Source organism: Hyaena hyaena, unplaced genomic scaffold (assembly GCF_003009895.1).
Source record: "Hyaena hyaena isolate Hyena2069 unplaced genomic scaffold, ASM300989v1 scaffold_335, whole genome shotgun sequence".
Taxonomy (NCBI): domain Eukaryota; kingdom Metazoa; phylum Chordata; class Mammalia; order Carnivora; family Hyaenidae; genus Hyaena; species Hyaena hyaena.
In genome coordinates this window covers 1412271-1429925 of record NW_024080968.1, presented here as the reverse complement: position 1 = coordinate 1429925, position 17655 = coordinate 1412271, and the positions used below count along the sequence as shown (strand labels likewise).

At 51.6% G+C, this 17655-nt stretch overlaps 1 protein-coding gene across 16 annotated transcripts in view; it reads left to right on the top strand.

Moving 5' to 3' along the window:
* Positions 1-17655, top strand: part of ZMYND8 (zinc finger MYND-type containing 8) — a 133699-nt gene that overhangs the window by 30398 nt on the left and 85646 nt on the right. The window contains exon 1 of one of the 16 annotated variants that reach the window (XM_039249416.1): positions 13529-13550. The exons of the other annotated variants lie outside the window; for them this stretch is intronic. Within the exon in view, the coding sequence (XP_039105347.1) occupies positions 13544-13550 (7 nt within the window). The 5' untranslated portion in view covers positions 13529-13543. Of the gene's footprint in view, positions 1-13528; positions 13551-17655 lie in introns of those variants that run through there. 16 annotated transcript variants of the gene reach the window in all.

Below are 17655 nucleotides of genomic sequence, written 5' to 3'. Positions count from 1 at the left end.
GCTAACCAGCTCCAGACCTTAATTAGTACAGGATCCTCCTTCTCACTGTTGTATGTAAATTAAGACTGTTTCACAAAGGGATTATTTATGAGGACAGCAATGAGATAGAGACCTTCTGTTATTTGCTCCCCCCCCAAGAAAACTCTTTAAGAAAATATAACCATAAACATTCTTGAATCAGAGTGTGATGCAGAAAGTGCTCAGAATTAAAAAAAAAAGAGCATCCGTGGTTTTAACTCTGGTCTGGCTCTTCTATAGTCTAAGGAAGTGCCATCCGTGAACTGTTTGATGGAAAACATGTCTTTGGGAGGTGGATAACGACCAGATTGTTCCTCTCTCAAGAAGGTTTAAAATGTCCCCGAACTTTGAAGTTGTTGGGTAATGAATGGCTTTCCAAATGCGAGATCTACCTTCTCTCGGCCAGCGTAGCATCCGCTGTGCATTCGTTCATGGGATCCTGTCGCCCTGTCTGTGCAATTTAGTTTTTGTGGTTCACTTGTAGAAAACTTCGTGTTTGCCCTATTCTCCGCCCCCCAACTTCGAATTTAATAAAATGTTTTTTTTATTATTTTTATTTATTTATTTTTTTAATTTTTTTAAAATGTTTTATGTATTTCTAGGAGAGAGAGAGAGAGACAGCGCAAGCAGGGGAGGGTCAGAGAGAGAGGGAGTCACAGACTGAAACAGGCTCCAGGCTCTGAGCTGGCAGTCAGCACAGAGCCCGACGCGGGGCTCGAACCCACGAACCGTGAGATCATGACCTAAGCGAAAGTCGGACGCTTAACCGACTAAGCCACCCAGGCGCTCCAAAGTGCTTTTTTTTATTAACATTTTTTATTTATTTCTGAGCAAGAGAGAGAGATAGTGTGAGCAGGGGAGGGTCAGAGAGAGAGGGAAATAAGAATCTAAAACAGGCTCCAGGCTCTGAGCTGGCTGTCAGCACAGAGCGTGACGCTGGGCTTGAACCTATGAACCGCGAGATCATGAAGTCGGACTCTTAACCGACTGAGCCACCCAAGTGCGCCTAAAATGTTTAATTCTGAGAGAGAGTGAGAGTGAGAGAGCGAGAGAGAGAGCACGAGCAGGGGAGGGGCAGGGAGAGAGGAAGATACAGAATCCAAAGCAGGTTCCAGGCTCTGAGCTGTCAGCACAGAGCCCCACGTGGGGCTCGAACTCACAAACCGTGAGATCATGACCTGAGCCCAAGATGGCATTTAACTGATGAGCCATTTAGACTTTTTTTTTTTTTTTTGGTCTCATTTTGAAGCCTGACCCATGCTGTATGTTTATGTGACTCCTGTTATTCTAGAAGACTGTGATCTAAGATAGACTCTTTTCAACTTTAGTTTAAAAAGAACGGTCTCCTTCTCTTCTTCCAGGTGCCTGTAGAATTAACATACAGGGTCTGAGGCCTATTAGAGAGATCCTGACTTTTTTTTTTGCCTGAAACTTTCAAATGGGTTTGCTCCCTTGGTGGTTGCTTCTTTACCATCGACCTTTGGGGTTGGGGTGGGGAGTAAGTTTGCAGAGCCCACGTCTGATGGTGGGCGTTGAGTGCAGTATTACAGGGCCCTCCAAACCTTCACCCCAAGTTCCTTCTACCCACCCCCAGCTTTCCTGGGAACCTTGAAATCCAGTACTTCGCAGACCTTTAAAAACAAGAACAGAAACGAAAACAAAAGCTTTATTGAGATATAATTCACATATTGGACAATTCTCCATTTTCAAGTACACACTTCAGTGGTTTTTTTTTTTAAAAGTTTTATTTTTATTTCTAAGAGAGAGAGAGAGAGAGAGAGAGAGACAGCGTGAGCAGGGGAGGGTCAGAGAGAGAGGGAGTCACAGACCGAAACAGGCTCTAGGCTCTGAGCTGGCAGTCAGCACAGAGCCCGACGCGGGGCCCGAACCCACGAACCGCGAGATCATGACCTAAGCGAAAGTCAGTTGCTTAACCGACTAAGCCACCCAGGCGCCCCACACTTCAGTGGTTTTTAATATGTTCCGAGAGTTGTGTGACCATCACTGGAATCGATTGTAACATTTTCCTCCTCCCGATAAGGAGCCCCCTCCCCGATACCAGTCACTCTCCGTTGTCCCCCGCCCCGGCCCCTGACAACCACACATCTACCTTCTGTCCCTGTGGATTTACCCATTTTGCTTGTTTTCATCTAAATGAAATCCTAATGATGTATGACCTTTTGGGCCTGACTTCTTTTCCGTAGAATAATGCTTTCAAGACTCATCCACACTGTAGCCTAGGTCAGTACTTCATTCCTTTTTCTGGCTGAATAATGTTCTATTGTGGCTATGCCACCCTTTTTGCATCCACTCATCCATTAGTAGACAGACATTTGACTTGTTTGTACTTTCTGGGTGCCCTGCATAATGGCGATGTGAAGATTTTGTGGGAGTTTTTGTGTGGGTGTACGTTTTCATGTCTCTTGGTTATAGACGTAGGTAGGAGTGGGGTTCTGGGGTCCCAGGGTACGTCTTTGTAACCTGTTGATGGATGTATCGACTTTTGAACACTCCGGAGTCTGTCTCACACCTGCGTGTTCTCTGTTAGCAATTCTTCCTGTTTCTGGCCTCTTCTTCCGTGCCGCGTTTCTCAGGAGAAGTGTCTGTATTCGTTGGTTTCCTCACCTGCCCGTTTGCCCTGCCCGCTCCATTGTGGCTTCCCTGTGTCCCCCATCCCTCCGCGTCCCCTCCTGTCCCTAAGCTTCCTGCAGGCCCCATGTTGCATTTTCTGGTGGAGGTTGTCGGTGCTCATTTACCTTGATGTGACAGAGATACGGGCCCTGGCTTTTCATTTTTGTCCTGGAAACTTTCTCTTCCTTTGGCTTTATTTGCTTATTTTTGCCACCGCTGTTGCGGATTTCCTGCCGCTTCCATAGCACCCGCTCCTCTCCAGCCGTTCAGTGTGGTTGGCGTTGGGGAACGCTCTGCCGGTCCTGTCGCCCAGCATGCTCGCTCCCCGATGAACTCGCCCACATCCCAGCCCTGGCTTTGTGACTCACGCTCTTTATTTCCAACCTAGATTTTTCCTGAGTCATGAGGCGGAGAGGGCCGGCTGCCTACCTGACCTCCCTACCGGTTGTTCATGGGTGCCCCGCCCCCCACCCCCTAGCAAAACACCTGCCTCTCCACCCTGTCCCATAAGCTAGTCTTCTGCTGGTTGGCTAGGCCAGAGATGGGGGGCTTATTCTCAATTCTTCTTCTTCTTTTTTAATGTTTTATTTATTTCTGAGAGAGAGAGAGAGACAGTGTGAGCAGGGGAGGGGCAGAGAGAGACGGCGATACAGAATTGGAAACAGGCTCCAGGCTCGAACCCATGGACCGTGAAATCATGACCTGAGTCAGAGTCGGATGCTTAACCGACTGAGCCACCCAGGTGCCCCTATTCTCAATTTGTCTGTCGTTTTGCCTTTTCGTGTCATTTTCTTTTCTTTTTTTTTCAAATGTTTTATTTATTTCTAGGAGAGAGAGAGACAGCGTGAGCAGGGGAGGGTCAGAGAGAGAGGGAGGCACAGACTCTGAAACAGGCTCCAGGCTCTGAGCTGGCAGTCAGCACAGCCCAACGCGGGGCTCGAACCCACTAACCACGAGATCATGACCTAAGCAAAAGTCGGACGCTTAACTGACTAAGCCACCCAGGCGCCCCCATCTTCTTATAATATTATACCCTGAATGCCATTCTGTAGGTTACCGCTGTTGCATTGCAGTGGTCTCTTATCTGGTCCCACTGTCTCTGTCCCGCCTCCCACCCCCCAGTCTTTCGGCAAGGGGCATCCCTTCTGACTACCACTTCCTACTTTAAACTCCGTTCTCTTTTAACCTACTTTAAAGTGCGTTCTCCATGGCTTTAGGATGAAGATCACAAGCCCCGAATCCGCTTGTGCTCTCCCCTGCCTCCCCTTTCAGCTTTTCCCTGCGGTCCCCTTTTCTGGCTGACTTGGGACACACCTATCTTCTAGATTCCAGAGGGCGCCATCTCTGGCCACGGGGTCTGTGCTCAGACCTGGGAGCTCCTCCCCTCTCCTCCCCCCCCCTCCCTACCCCCCGAGTATAAGGTTCCACATGAGGGTGGGTCCTGCCTTTTGTTTTTGTTGATCCCGATGTGCCCGCTGCCCATTTTATTACCAGGGTGCCTGTTCTGGTTGGTGTGCAATAAATATTTATTTTGAACGAATGAGTGAATGGCTTGACTTTGTCTATCAGATGGATAGAACTTTTATCCTGGAGAACCAAGTAAAAACAGCCTTTCAGCTAGAGAGGGTGGCTTTGTTTCCAGCATAATCCGTGCCTGGAAATAATTACCCAAGCTCAGATGTCTGCTCTCTCTGAAACGATTGGTGGCCTGTCTTTCTTTCCCCCCAGGGATACAGCACTCTTTGAAATGTCTCCCTGCCCTCTGATTTCTTTCCTTCCCAATGTATTAATACCGCTTTTGGTAGGGCCCTTTCTAGAACACAAGTCCGATTGTCCTGCTCTCCTGCTTTAAATTTCCACGGGCTCCTGAAGACCACGGTCTTGAGCAGAGATTCAAGGCCCTACTGCCTGTCTTGTCCTAGCTTGGGTCAGCATCCCTGCCGATCAGCCTGTCGCCCTATGCAGCCTTCCAGCCTGCGTGTGGTCCTGGGGCATGCCCGGTCCTCTCCTGCTCCTTGCTGAGGCACACCTTTGTAGATCCTTCCAGACTAAGGCCCCCTCTCTGATCCTCCTTCAGTGGAGCCCTTTAGCTTCCAAAGTCAAAATCACCCTGGAAAGTGCCTTAAATTACCCATGAAAGTAACTAGCTCCCATCAGGCAATCTACATACTAAAGACTTGAGAATTTCCAAGCTAGGCTAAGGGTGGAATCCAGGGAAAGGCCATATACATATTTCTAGGCATCAGGCATGATGCCTCAAAGACACCTGCCAAATTCCTCAAATGGGAATGAGTGGAAGATTCCGAGGTGTTCTGCTCGCCTGCTAGGCTGGCTCTCTTGTCTGTTAATACAGAGGTCCTTACAGTGATGCCGTCTGCTGTTTGTGGCTCTTTAAGTTTACATCGATGAAAAAACTAGAGGGGCACTAGCCACGTTTCAGTTGCTAGGAGCCGCGTGTAGCTGAGGCCGGTTGCTGTGGTTGTAGAAGGTTCTACTGGACAGGGCTGCTGTGTAGCTTCTATGCTTTGGTGGGCATTGTGCTGGATGCCGTCAGTGAAAATAACCTAGTCAGGGACTGGCGCAGCACAGAATATGCTGAATAAACAGTTATTACATCAGAGCTGAACCTTTGCTTGATCAAACCCTCCTGGGCCTCCCATATTTTGAAAAGAGAGAGGGTGGCTGTCTGTGTTCTCAAGTTAGCATTCTTTTTTTTTTTACACCTTTGAGAGAGAGAACGAACGTGCATGCACACATGCGCTTGTGAGTGGTGGAGGGGCAGAGAGCGGGGGAGACCTAGGATCTGAAGCGGGCTCTGCCCTGACAGCCAGGAGCTGACACAGGCTGGAACTCATGAACAGAGAGATCCTGATCTGAGCCGAAGTCGGACGCCTAACCGACCGTGTCAAGGTGCCCCTCAGCTTGGCATTTCTTATCCACGCTCCACGGAGCGGCTGTTTTGCCAAGCCCTTTGGCATCTTGGAGTACTGGCTGGGGACAAACACCGTAGAATATGCCGGGCCACCCCCTCGGCCCCAAATCAACCTTCTGTTTTAGAATTCATTGACCTGAGGGTCTCTTTGCCTCGATGGATAAGGGCACCAGGTCTCTCCCTCAACTCTGACCAGCATGGCGCTAGCGATTTAGAGTAGCTGCTCAGTAAGTGTTTTTAGAAAAAAGAACTCTTCCAAGAATTAGAAACTAAGTAAGGGAACAGAACGGATTACTGGATTTTCCTTTCAAACAATAAAGGCAGTGCATTTCTTTGCGACATAGGCAGGCCTTTCCGAGGACCCAGAGAGGGTCCCATAGGACAGGCCAAGAGGAACCTTGGCTTCGTGCAGGAGAGAAATCAAACACGCGCCAGGAGGAAGCGAGAGCAGAATTTCCTGAATTGCATGAGTGACAGTACAGCAGACGGCGTGTTTGGGAGACTCAGAACAGGAGAGGTGAGCCACCCCATCGCTTGGGGTTAGGGGTTTACATTGGAAGGGGGTCCGGGTACATGTTCCTTCAGAAATCCAGGGTAGGGTTCCGTCGAAGGCCAGAGTCCAGTAAACAGTAGGTGTTACTCCATGAACCACGGAAGGTGGGGGTATGGATGGATGCCAGTGTCACCCGAGATTTGGTGGAAGCCACTGTCCTCGAGCTTGGTTCTTCTAGATGCTATCAGGCGTGGGGGGGGGTGCCTAGGACGAAACTCAGAATGACTCACTTTCGTGCTTCCCCCTTGGAGTGGGAACATAGCTTCTTTGCTTTACTCAGATGCAAGGGGAAATACGGAACGAGAGGACCTGGGGCCGAGCAGAGACCTCGGAGATGGAGCCTTTCCAAAATGGCGCCTCCTCAGCTTCCCTGTCCTATTTGCAACAAGCCAAAATATACAAAGAAAAAGCTAAAAAACTTCTCCAGCCAGGTGTAACCAGTGTTAACAGTTTGATGTAGTTTCCTGTATATTTTATCCCCTCTTGGAAAAAGATAAACAAACTTCTAGGGGCAGAAATGTTCTTTTCTCTTCTAGATTCTTTGGCCAGTCTAAGAGTTTAATTGATATAGGACATGTTAACAGGATGAAAACAAAGAGAAGTTTAATAATGTGTATATCTCCTGTGTACACAAGAGACCCAGAAAAACCGAGTAACTCCCTAAAATGGCCCAAGCCATCACCTTAGACATCTTCTCCAGCTGAAGACGAAAGTCTTTGGGGGTGGGGAGCGAGTTTGGGGGGGGGTCACCAGGAAAAGCATAGCAAACAAGTGTCAGGCTGTTATGCAGATTTAAGTTGTTGTCTTCTCCATTGATAGGAGTTTCTAGAGAGTTAGTCATTCCCATCTTCCTGGTATTGCTGGGAAGACGTTCTTACAAATGGAGATTTTTCTTACACATGTAAATGTCGCCTTAGAAAAGGGTAATTTCGACTTGGTTTTCAGAGCTGCACTTGTGTTTGCAGTTTCTTAAAAATAACCAGCCTGTGTTACTCTTCGTGCCAGAGACCTATTTTTGGGGGTGGCTCTTCCGGCACCCCTGCGGAACCATGATGGGGTTGAACTGTCCGGAGCTTGGCCGTTCTTTCTAGCAAGGCGCAAGTGTTTATCTCATATCCCAGTATTTGCCTTCTTGCCTTCTGCTGCTCTGCTCTGTCTTGAAGAGACTTTCAAGGTTAGATTTCATTGTCTTGACAGTTAAAGAATAATGGAGACTTGGGTAAACGGAGAATTTTGTGTTCCATCCAAAGGTGTGTGTGTGTGGGGTCAGCCTGGAGGACTATTTCGTGTGGAAATGGGGACCCTTTGTGGCCAGAGCTTCTGTTTTTGTTGTTTGTTTGCTTTTTAAAAAGTTTATTTATTAATAATGTGACGAAAAGAGAGCGACTGCATATGCACAGATTCGCACGAGTGGGGAGGAGCAGAGAAAGAGGGAGACACAGAATCCGAAGCAGATCTAGGCTCCGAGCCGTCAGCACATAGCCCGATGTGGGGCTCGAACCCAGGAACCATGAGATCATGCCCTGAGCTGAAGTTGGATGCTAAACTGACTGAGCCAGGTGCCCCCTGTTTTTTTTTTTTTTTTGTTTGTTTGTTTTAAGAGAAGCTAGTCATCTGGATTCTAGATGCAGTTTCCCCCAATTTTAAAATACTGGTAACTAAAATTGTCAAAGTGTCAACCAGCTGTGACTGGACTGATACACTCTGCTGACCTTTGATGGGCCACCACTGGTCCAGGCCATGTCTGTAGCCACCTCTAGACTGATGGCCTGGCAATTGCTCCCCATCTGGGTCACTGGGTAATCACATCAGCTATCACTAGGGCCCCCTTCCTAATAAGGTTGATCTGGTTTTGTCCTTGACCTCTTTAACCACCTTCAGTAACCCCCTGTCCCCACTCAGCAGTCAGAGGACTGTCTTTCAAGCCAGTTGCTGCTCCTTGGGGTCGGGACCTGACACACTGGTAATTGGTGGGGATTGCTTGACAAATATGTTATCTTTAAAATCTAGACTCTTCTCCTGTCTGTTAAGATGCTGACACTTGGAGAGGCCCGAAAGAACGAAGATGGAGACCAGACAAAGCAGATTTAGTTTCTCTTGAATCACGCCCAAGAGTGGGATGGAGGGAGACCGGCCAGCTGGGCCCATCCTGCTGCATTCACCAAGAGCAGTGTCCCCTCGGGCCCTGGCGTCGGATTGCAGGGACAGAATTGAGGCGTCCAGGCCGGGATTAAGGGAGGTGTTGAAAAGAGATCCTCAGACTTAAAAGGGTCTGATGAGAAAAAGGGCAAAGAATCCGGACTAAATGATTTGGTTAACTGGACATCACACTGGGGAGGCTCCTGTGGGGAGTGTGTTTTCCCTGAGAAAGTCCTTCCCCCCTTTAAATGCTAAATGATTCTGAGACTGTAGCTCCCTCCTGGAGAAGAAGGCAGAGCTGGGAAGTAGGTGGCTGGTGAAAACCTCCTGAGTTTCCCCACCCTGTTTTCTTAGTAATTGTGTTTAGCTGCGTGGCCCCATCCCGTTCAGCATAGAAATCCTTCGTTAATATCCCCTCCTTTTGTGGAAGTGGGCGCTTCAGGCAAGAAACCAGAATGGCCAAGTACCTGTCGAGAAGGGAATTTCCTCTCTGGTGCCGTGATGTGTTCTCTTTCGGACCTTGAAATGGACAGGTTCCCTTTTGTGTCATCTTCCTTATTGACCTCACAGCCCTCCTGCCTTCTTGGATTGCTGGGAGAGATTCTTAGACCCGGGAAGAAAAATGGGAGTTTCCTGTGAGTCACCTTGGAGTCTTGTTAACCCTCTCCTGTGGCTCACTTACCTGATCACATGTGTGGCCTTTGCGACAGTGCTTGAGCCAAGCCCGGAACTGGGCCCTTGCCGCGCACTGGGCTGTGGTGAAGAAGGACAGGAAAACTGCTGGAGCCCACATTCTGGGGGAGACCAAAACATAAGCGAGCCAGCAAAAGAGGAAAATAATTTCAACTAGAGGTAATCGCAGTGAAGTCAACCGCAATGACAAAGACACCCCCCCCCACATATCCACACACCCACCCACACACCCAGACCCCAACCCACACTTCAGAATGATAAGGGGGCTGGAGGGTGACGTTTGAGCCGAAAGCTGACGTTGCCAGACATGGGAAGATTGGGCATAGAACATTCTAGATGGAAGTGTCAGCAAGTGCACATGAACTTGGCTTGTGAGAGGCCATTGTGGTTAGGATCAGTGGATGGAGGGGACACGTGAACAGGGCCAGATGTGGTGTGGGTCTGGATGAGAGTCCAGATGAGATTTTGGGTGTGCCCAGCATGTCCCCTCGGCGGCCATTGAGCAGGGACTGCCTGTCTCATTTAGGTGTGAGGAAAGCTGCTGGAGAGGGCGAGCCAGTAGTGTGGTGCTTGAATCAAGGTGGCAGCTGTGACCATGGGACCGAACGTGGACAGGCAGAGGACGGGCAGGGAACGCTTGCTACGTGCCAAGCACCACGTAGGCACTAGCCTGTGGGGCTGGGCATCCTTAATACATCCCGCAGCTTGCTAGGAATCCGAGGCCAGCTCCCTCCCAGGCGTCAAGAACTCTATTTGAGTAGGGGTGAGAAGGAGGAGTCCAAGGGAAGCAGTTCTGCCAGGGAGGGCGGGCCTGGGCACAGAGGGCCACGTGGACTGCTCTGCTCTGGGAAGAAATCCTGAGCCCTGCAGGGGTTTTGAGCCTGCCCTGGGTGAACCCGTGTCAGCCTGAGGACTTGCTGTGGACGCTGGGTCTCTTTTCACTGCACCTTTTTTTCCAAAAACATTCTGGGAAGAGCTAGTCTGGTGCAAATCAAGGTGAAGGCACCAAAAGATTTGGAGAAACTGGCTTGAGCTTTCTGGGTTAATGTCTTCTCTCTGCCCTGACTCCTCTTAACACCCCCCCCCCCCCGCCCCCCGGGCGAGGGGAACAATAATAGTCATACTTGGTGGTGCCTAGGACATGTGATACCTCCACTTGGCATATATTGTCTCATTTAATCCTGCCTACCCTTCTAGAAAGATCCTCATTGTCATCGCTGAATTAACTGAGGCACAGGGAGGCTGAGGAGCTTGCCAGAGGATACACAGCCGATAGCGTTTGCTATTAGACCTACTAGTAGAGTTGACAAGCCCACACACTGACCAATAGTGCTGGCTCGCCCCTACCCAGTGTGACCTCAGTGAAAAGAGAATTATAAGGTGCCAGTGACAGCCCTAGGGAAGGCAGTTGCAGGTGTAGTTAAGGGCTCTGGAGCGGGAGCCAGCTGCAGTGATGCCCCCACTGAGCCTTTGAGCACATACATGGCTTTGCTTTTCTGAGCTGCATCTATCAAATGGGCACAAAAACACCATCCCTCCTCTCATGGGATTCTCCAGAGGCTCCGTCAGGTAACATCCCAATAAAGGCAGGTGTGAATCACATGAGGCCTGTTTGCGAAGAAAATAGAGGCATATTTTCCTGGGTACACCCTCTGTCGTGATATGTATTATTCACAAACTGGTATTTCACAGCTTTTTGTCTGTGTGCAACCAATCAGGTTCTTATTGAATATATTCTGTATTCATTCTCTGTTTATCAGCCACTTCATCATGGGCCCATTTTTCTCTGGGCCTCAGTTTCTTCATTAGTAAAATGGGGATACTCAGTACCTACCTTCTACCTTGTAGAACCAAGGTGAGGGTAAATAGATTGAGGTTTGTATTTAGGACAGCTGCCTCCCAGACAAGTGGTCAACGAAAGGCATTTTTGATATAATAATGTTACTCTTACTTTTGTCTCTGGGAGTCTTCCCTGTGTGTGGGGGGGGAGGACCTTCCCCTGACCATCTCCCACATCGCCTCAGTGTCCCATAGTCCCTCAGTGACTGGTGACTGACTGGTGACTGACTGGTTCCGTTTTCCTCTGTTTGAAATGTGCAGTCGGGGCCCCCAGGTGAAACAGGAGACACAGGAGTCCTTAATGGACGCAGATACCTCCGTGGGTGGCGTGTTTACACAAGGTCAGACTTGCCTGGCAGCTCACTGGAAGTTTCTTTACCTCCAGATTTCTCAACCATGGCTCTCTTGACATGTCAAGCCTCATCATTCTGTTGTGAGTCTGTGCTGTGCACTGGAGGGTGGTTAGCACCATCCATAGCTTCCATGTACCAGATGCCTGTAGCAACTCCTTTCTCTTGGAAAAAAAAATTATTTTTTATAGTTTATTTTTGAGACCGAGAGAGACAGTATGAGTGGGGGAGGGGCAGAGAGAGAGGGAGACACAGAATCAGAAACAGGCTCCAGGCTCTGAGCTGTCAGCACAGAGCCCTATGCGGGGCTCGAACCCATGAACCATGAGATCTGACCTGAGCTGAAGTCGGACGCTTAACCGACTGAGCCACCCAGGCGCCCCAACTCCTTTTTTTTTTAGTTGTGACACCCAAAAACGTTTCCTGATACGGCCAAGTGCCTCCAGGGAAGACTTGGCGAGGCCCCCTGCTTTACAACGTTCCTGAGCCCCCTAAAAGCAGCACCTGATGGGTGCTGGGTGCATGTTCTGAGCTCCTGCTGTATGCCGGGCCCTGGAGATGCGGCAGTGCCTGGCACGGAGCGAGAGCTCCATGAATATCATTTTCGTCCACTCGCCAGTCCCTTAACTAGTTAGACGCACGACCAGGGTCAGAAAGAACTGAAAGAGGGGGGAGCCCGGTGTTTTACTGGGTTATTTTTCCTGGTTGTTCCTCCGGGTCTTTGCTGACCCAGAGCCTGCACAGCCCATTTCTTCCACTCAGGTGTCTTTCTGGCCTCTTTTCACTTAGCTTTTCTTACATTTGTGTACCATTTTCTGGCTGGGCGATGATGTTTTTGCATCTGTCTCCTATTGGTGGCATTGAAGTTGCTTCCCATCTCCTGGGCCTGTGCGCTCCAGAGCTGGGGGTGTGTGTGTGCAGGGCAGGTTCTTAGAAATCTCTGCCTCGGAGGACCACCTGGAAGTGACTGTCGAGGCCCCAGGCCCGTGTCCCCTCCTCCCCAGCATCTTCTAGAGAGTTCTCCTGTCTTCACTGAGGTGACTTTTTGTGAGGCCAGACCCACGCCCAGGGCGTGTGCGGAACGTTGCCTGGTTACCAGCGGCGCCTCTGCCTTCATCCGAGCCTCTCTCTCTCCCTTTTCTTCTCTCGGCCCACCACTCCACCACTCGTCAGCTGCTGCGGGCAGAGCCGCCGTTTTATTTCTGAATTGGCTCTCTGATGGCTGCGTGCAATTCCCCACTTGCAGTTTGAAAGCCACCCACCAGCACCTGAGCTTTCTAGAACCTGAGCTGGGCCAGGGGGTGGGACCCAGCCCCGCCTGGATAAATAATGCAGATGGTTTCCGCCAGGAACCGCTCCTCCTGGGAGCCCTCCCCGCGGCCAGCTACGCAGCCAAGGCCAAAGGCAACCGGTTACTCCACACTTTTCTTTGTGGTGACTTGGCAGAGTTAAGGGCCTCAAATATGTACACCCGTCGGACGCACTCAGCCTTTTGGGCCTGGGCCCGCTGGGAGGGGGTGGGCGGGGTGCCGCGGCTTCTTGCCTGGGGTTGGGCCCTGCCTCCCCCCTGCTTTGTGAACTTTGAAAGAGCTTGGCATTCTCTAACCAGGAAATTCCTGTTGAGATGTCGTTTTTCCAGAAGCCCTCTTCCCAGCCAAGGGGGAGAGAAGGGCTGGGTGGTTGCAATCGCCTCTAGTTGAGGGCAAAACAGTGCATTCATTTGTAAATCAGCCTCTTTCCCCTGGATCTCAGCAGTTTCAGGCCCGCGGGTAGCCTTTAGAAGTTCACCTTTTATATACGGATGAGCTGCTTAATCACCCGTGTCCGTGTTATTTTGGGATCGAGCAAGAGCTGACCCCAGGGTATTGGGAAGATTGGCTTTCTCATTTCTGGGAGAGGCGCATCAGAAGTAAAGTTAATCTGAAAATGATTAAAAATTTTAAAAAAGCCCGAAAACACCTTCACCCTGAAAACCGCCGCCCTCCCTCCTGGGCCCGCTGAGCTTCAGCAATTTGCTGTTTATTTGCATCCGGTGAAACAAATGAAAGAAATGGCTCCCCGGTGCTGTGCACTCACGACCTGCAGCCTAACCGGGCCGCTGGCTGGCCAGGGTGACCAGTTAGAGGCAGAGGCCTCCCGGGGACCCGCAGGCACGTCCCCCCGCCTGCCTGCAGAGAGGTGAGGGCGTCCTTGCCACGCCGGGCCACCTCGTGCGTCCAGGACAGGAGCTGGCCTGGTAAGTGGTGACTCTTAGCCTGTCCTCTCTGCTTCTTCCTCCTCCCCCTGGGAGAGGCTGCGGAGGATCCGGAAGCAGGAATGTCTGCCGTGTGGGAGCCTCTGTTCTCTTTGAAAGGGAAGGGAGGCCCTCTGAGCAGCACGGCCCTCTCGATGGCAGGTAAGCGTCCCTTCCCAGGGTGACCTGTCCCTCGTGTGCTTTGCCTCCGAGGCACTGGGGATTCCTGATCCGCTGACCTCGGGCCCAGGTTGAGAATGACCCTTTTGTTCCACGGCCTCATTTCCCTGTCAGTCTTCCCTTTCCCGGGTCCGGGGGAGAAGGTCACGCACGGTCTCAGGCAGGGAGAACTTGTAGAACCCCGGTGGCCTTTTTGGAGGAGGCCCCTCGGGCAGGCTGCTGCCTCGTCTCGAGGGTTCTGTGGTTCTGGGCATTCAGGGTGTGACCAGAGTATTGTTTTCGCTCGCGTGTTCCTTCCTCGTGGCTTGGGCAGTCTCTGCTATAAGGAAAGTGCTACGCTCTTCTCTGCTCCCCGTTTTCATTTCTGCTCTGGGCCTGAGGGAGATTCCAGGCTTTGGTTTCGTGATGATGTGCCTCCCGGCAGGAGAGGGCCCTGGGGTTCCGGGGTTCCTGGGCAGAGAGGCCTGTGGGGGCCTTTGGGCAACACGTGAAGGTGATTGACCACTTTGTGCTTTGCCGTCTTCCGGGAGGGCAGCGAGTGGCCATGTTTGCAGGAGGCCACGGGGAGGGCCGGCCGTGACCGAGGGTGCCATCCGCCAGGGCCCAGGCCTCTGCTTCTGACCTGCCTTCACATCTAAGGGAGGCGAGCTGGAGGTGAAGTCCGGGCCGGGCCCGTGTCCGTGTTCTATAGGCCGGCATTTCTGTAACTCTGACCCTAGTGTGCTGCTCTGGAAAAACCAGCCGAAGGATTGGGGTTGGAGGAGGAGGGATGACTGCCCGTTTGAAAAAACAGCTTTTATTTATGAGTGCTTACTCTCTGCCAGGCCTGAACTTCTGTAACCCTTTTGTAACTCCTCAAGGTACCATGATCTCCACCCTCCAGAAGGACAGAGGCACAGAGAGGTTAAGTAGCTCCCCTGAGCTGCAGTGCGGGGTCTAACCACCGTGGCATCCTGCCCGTACCATCTGTGATGCACTGTATCAGAAGGCGCGCCCCGGCTTCCGAGTGAGGTGGCCAGCTCGTGCCATGTTGCGTGGGACTGTCTGTCTCCGGCCACCCTACCTGTGTGGCCCACAATGTCGGTTGATAGGGTTTTTCTTCACTCAGAACTCACAGGCTCACTGTCAACATTAAGGAAACCTAACACCCACGAAAACACACCACGGGGCTGATCCTCCTGGGGAAGCGTCTGGCCTTTCGGCTGGGGCTCTTTCTGTCTCCAGAGGAGACAATTCCCTGTCATGGTGTGTCATTTCCTAGGCTCTGGAGAGTGTCCAGGGCCGTGACTCAGGTGCCGGATGTGGGTGGGGGTGGGGGTGCCTGGTGTGGCTGCGTCTGGCACGCCTGGCTGGAGATTGGAGAGGAGTGTGGGGGAGGGGAGATGACCGCACAGTCTCCCCACCCCCAGCCTATTTTGTGGCATGGGCCATGTTCTGGTGTCTTCCGTGTTGAACACAGCCCCATCCCCCTGCGGGCCACCATCCGCAGTAGTGAGGTGGGGGGAAAGGCAATATGAGAATTAGCTCCAAAACAAGACCCTATGGTAGGAGGCCATCTTGCTACAGAGCTGAGGACCGCCGCTCCCTGCATGAGGCCGTGTGTGGACCTCAGAGTTGCACTGCCTAGGTTCAAATCCCAGCCCTGACCTTTGGGTCATCTTGAGCAAGTGACTGAGGGGGAAGTACTCCACAGGCATTTAGAACAGCGCCCCCTCCATCGTATGTAATTGGAGAAGGCCTTAGCTGTTCTACTCATGACTCAGCAAAGCTGTGAGGCTGGGTTATCTTGACCTACCATGTCCCTTAAGTCAGGGGACATCGAGGAAGGGGGTGAGTGGGATTATTTCTGGCGGTTCACCAGATAGAGGTCGGAGAAGGACCTCATCACATGCTCGGTTCCGAATATGCAGTAGGTCTTCCCGTGCTATGAAGATTTCCGTGAAATGTCACAGGAGGGGAAAGTTCTGCTGTTTTCTGCTCCATGCCAAGCTGTTCTCCTGAGTCACTGCTCTGTCCTTTGCCTGGAAGAGCTCTTCTCCCTTGCCCACGTTAACTCCTTCAGAACCAGACGTGTTTTGGGGCCGGTGGAGGGGGTGGGATGTGGAGGGTGGCTGGTGGGCCAGCGCAACGGACTCACAGGCCGTGCTGCTCACAGAAAGCACTTCTAGAGCAAGGGTGAGCCACTTCCCTGGTGATTCAGCCCATGGTGGCCCTTTGTCATCCTTCCAGGTTTATAGATGAAAGGCGTTTAGCAAGAAGTCCTTGTCAGAATTAAATCATTAAAGGAGGAGTAAAGAAACCCGACGCAGCTTTCTGGAAGAGGCCCGTAAGAGGCTCTGTTGCCTGGACTGCAGCGAGGTCCACGCCCACCATTGGGTCACCACCTGAGGCCTAGGGGTGCGTGGGCCTGAGGTCAGAATGCTGATCTCCTCCTCCCTCCCAAGGACCCTGAATCCAGTTGGTATTTCGCAGTTTTCTCCCTAAGAGCCCCCCTGACCGCCTCTGCCTTTGACGGATGTGTCTGTTGCTCAGAGCCTGTTAAACTCCTGCCCCGTGGACACGGCCGCCGAGCTCTCATTAACTCTGGAGGGAGTCGGCATGTTTGTAGCCGGGAACAGAATTGGGATTTTTATTGTTTGCTGGGATTAGAAGGTTGGGGTACTCTTAGGTAGGGACAGCCTTGGGTCAGACTGCGCCTTGCCGAGTGGGACCCTGGTTTCCCTTTTTATTCCCTGCTGGGCTGGGGCCAGACTCTGCCTGGCTTAAATTGCTTCTGTGTTATCTCCCTCCACGCTTTCTCCTGGAATTAATTTGCAAGTTGCAAAGGGATTTGATTATTCTTTTTTTTGGTTAAAAATTTCTTTAATGTTTATTTTTGAGAGATAGGGTGCAAGGGGGGCTTTTTTAATATGTTTACTTTTGGGGGGGGCCAGAAAGGGAGGGAGACCCAGAGCTGGATACAGGGCTTGAACTCCTAAACCTCGAGATCAAGGCCTGAGCCAAAGTCAAGCGCTTAACCGACTGAGCCACCCAGGCTCAAAGTGGACTTTGAGATCCCTAGTTCTGTAGTTGTAATCTTCAGGGTTGATGACCCCTTCAAGAAGGTAAAGTAGGCATGGCCCCTCTTCCCAGAAAATTGCATCCTTATACAGAACCGTGGCTTGTGGATCGTGGGTCCCTGAAGCACTTGTACAGGCTCGGGGTGAGTAGTTCTGGTCTGGCTCCTCTCTCCCTTCGGCCATTGTGTAGATGGACCTGAGCCGTAGAGAGACTGGCCTGGCTGGCGTCTGCTCACCTTGCCTTGCCTCCTTGCTGGGCTTCTGTTTCCTCAGACCCAGACCAAGCGCACAGGTGGCGGTGGGGCAGGAGAGGAGCTGGGCTTTCCGGTGCCAAACAGGGTTCCCTAGACTTGAGAACGTAGGTTCCATCCCCTACACACACCCTGGAGGGTGCACTGAGTTCTCTGGAGGGCTTGCTACACCGCAGACCTGCATGCCCTACTCTGGAGCGCCTGATTCTGCAGATCTGGCGCGGGGCCTGAGAGTGTGCATTTCTGGCAGATTCCCACTGGCCACTGCTGCTGGTATGGGGAAGACTCTGGGATCTTTCGTCCCAGGGGGTCTCAGCCGCAGGTGGGTAACAGGGACTGCCCACGGGGGTTGCGGGGTGGAGGGCTGGTGCCCTTCCTGGCTCCCGAAGGCCGGCAGGGTTGCTCACCTACCTTCTGCGTTCCAGCTCAGTGATTCTTCAGGAGGCTAGTATCACCCGTCTGGGAGTGTTTGGGAAGTGCGCGCGGGTGCTTTTTGTTGCCACTGAGGGCTTCTCGCTTCCAACATCTAGTGCACTCCGTTAAGAAACATGGAAACGGGAGCCTGAGTGGCTGAGTTGATTGGGCATCTGGCTTTGGCTCAGGTCATGACCTAGCGGTTTGTGGGTTACAGCCCCATGTCGGGCTCTGTGCTGATAGCTCAGAGCCTGGGCTCTGCTTCGGATTCTGTGTCTCCCTCTCTATCGGCCTCCTACCCCCACTCACACTCTGTTTCTGTCTTTCTCATAAATAAACGTTAAAAAAAAAAAAAAAAAAAAA